Consider the following 2,239-nt stretch of genomic DNA (forward strand, 5'->3'; position numbering starts at 1 on the left):
TTTTATGATGTGCAGCATCAAGCATCTTGTATAGCGTGTGCAAGTTTCAAGTTACTACCTGCTCGGGATTGGCAGTTATGATTTTTTGAAGCCTCGTAAGATACTTTTGAAGATCCAGTGCTTTAAGTGAACGGTTCTGGCCTCCACACTGGGCAGATTTAGTTCATTTAGAGTAATTTTGAAGCGTTACCTGAACATGCAATAAGCCTTGAAGTTGCACCGTTCAGCCATAGCGCCGCTCACAATGGTAGTAGCAGTGGTGGCGAAGGAAAGCTGGAACAGAAATGCAGCAAAAATGGCACCCTTCAGGGGATTATCCGCAGACGGGTCGATGCAAAAATCGCCCAAGGCAATAAATCCGTTGTTGAATTCGCTCCTGCCAAAGGACACGGCAAAGCCGAATATCCAGTATGTTAATCCTGCAAAGGCCATGTAGAAACGGTCTCGAGCACCTGATGGTACTGCTTACCTCCCAGTACAATATCGACGACATTTTTCATCATGATGTTAACTTCGTTTTTGATTGAAACGCATCCAGATTCCAGCATGCCAAATCCTGCAAAGTGCAAGTGGTTTGTTGAGCCTACTTGAAGAGTGACAAGACGACCTCCAGCGTTCCATCACTCACCTGTTTGCATAGTAAAAATCATAAAAGCACTGGTGATGATCCAGTTGCTGTCCTCTACAGTGATATTGTAGAGCCATGGAACGGTTGCATTGGTCCTTGTAGCTGACATTGCTGATCCAAATTGGACGGTTTTCAGCCGTTCCTCTACATGTAGGCGAGCGAACAGCTTAATCAGTCACCTACTTAAATAGTCAAAGGGAAATTGCTGTGATTGTCCGTCATTATTCAAGGGCTTGGTGAATAAGTAAAGCGATCGAGTAGGAGACACGATTTTTCAGCTAATGATGGAGAAATTGCTGTGGAACCTTGCTTTCATGGGAAACATTGAGAAACACAAGCTTTGATTGGGGTTTCCATTAGTTCTTGTCTCAGTCATGCAATGGATGGAAAAATGGAGAGTATTTCAATATACAGGGTGCTCCTCAGTGAGGGTAGCAACGGAACATTGTAGGAACCCTCCCTGTTTAAAAACCGAGTTAATAAAATCGGGCTCTTGGGTGATTTAAGTGAAATTATGAGCTATTTAAGGGCACAGCCTCTTGTATAAGATGTGTGAATTTCCTGCTGCGACCCGCGTTGGATTGGAAGATATGATTTTTTTAAAGTGGGCGTGCAATTGAGGAAACATGCTAATTTTTAGCCTATTTTATATAAGTCGCACGGTTGCCAAATATCTAAATCTGGCCGGATCTAAATGAAATTTTTATGCTGCATTTTTAGCATCAAGTCTCCTGTATAGGGTGTGCAAGTTTCCAGTTACTATTGGCTCTGGATTGGACGTAATGATTTTTTAAAGTCGGGCAGGCATTTGGTCAAAATTGTTAATTTTTGGTCCGTCATTCACAATGTTGTAAAACATCAGGATCTTATATGATGAAAGAGAAATTTTGAGCCTTTTAAGCTCAAAGTGTCGTATAGAAGGTGTGTGAATTTCCAGTTACTGCCTGCCCTAGATTGAAAGTTAAGAATTTTTGAAAGCGGGTGTGCAGTTGCGTGAACTTGCTCTATTTCTTCCTGTAAGTGAAAAAGTGGCCAAAACTCCAAATCTAGTCCGATTTTAATGATATTTTTACGATGTGCAGCATCAAGCATCTGGTATAGCGTGTACACGTTTCAAGTTACTACCTGCTCAGGATTGGCACTTATGATTTTTTAAAGGAGGGCATGCAGTTGGACTAACATTTCAATTTCTGGTCCATCATTCACAAGGTTGCGAAAATGAAAATCTTGTGTTGATTGAAGAGAAATTGTGAGCGTTGTAAGGGCAAGGGGTCTTCTAAAAGGTGTGTGAATTTCCAGTTGCTGCCTGCCCTGGATTGAAAGTTAAGAATTTTTTAAAGCGGGTGTGCAGTTGCGCGAACTTGCTCTATTTCTTCCTGTAAGTGAAAAAGTGGCCAAAACTCCAAATCTAGTCCGATTTGAATTATATTTTTATGATGTGTAGCATCAAGCGTCTTATATAGGGTGTGCAAGTGTCAAGTTACTACCTGCTCAGGATGGGCAGTTATGATTTTTTAAAGGAGGGCATGCAGTTGGACTAACATTTCAACTTCTGGTTCGTCATTCACAAGGTTGTGAAAATCAGAATCTTCTGTTTATGTAAGAGAAATT

General features: G+C 41.3%; 1 protein-coding gene across 1 annotated transcript in view; it reads right to left on the minus strand.

Moving 5' to 3' along the window:
• LOC109537608 (putative ammonium transporter 2) overlaps positions 1-737 on the minus strand; it is a 6,817-nt gene extending 6,080 nt beyond the window's left edge. Inside the window, exons 1-3 of the mRNA XM_019904414.2 lie at positions 629-737; positions 470-556; positions 191-419 (exon numbers count right to left, since the gene is read on the minus strand). Of these exons, the coding sequence (XP_019759973.1) occupies positions 191-419; positions 470-556; positions 629-737 (425 nt within the window). The remainder of the gene's footprint in view (positions 1-190; positions 420-469; positions 557-628) is intronic.
• Between the last annotated feature and the right edge of the window lie 1,502 nt (positions 738-2,239).

The sequence above is a fragment of the Dendroctonus ponderosae genome, unplaced genomic scaffold (assembly GCF_020466585.1).
Source record: "Dendroctonus ponderosae isolate FM_Combo_2020 unplaced genomic scaffold, Dpon_F_20191213v2 Dpon_F_20191213_11, whole genome shotgun sequence".
In the NCBI taxonomy this organism is placed as follows: Eukaryota; Metazoa; Arthropoda; class Insecta; order Coleoptera; family Curculionidae; genus Dendroctonus; species Dendroctonus ponderosae.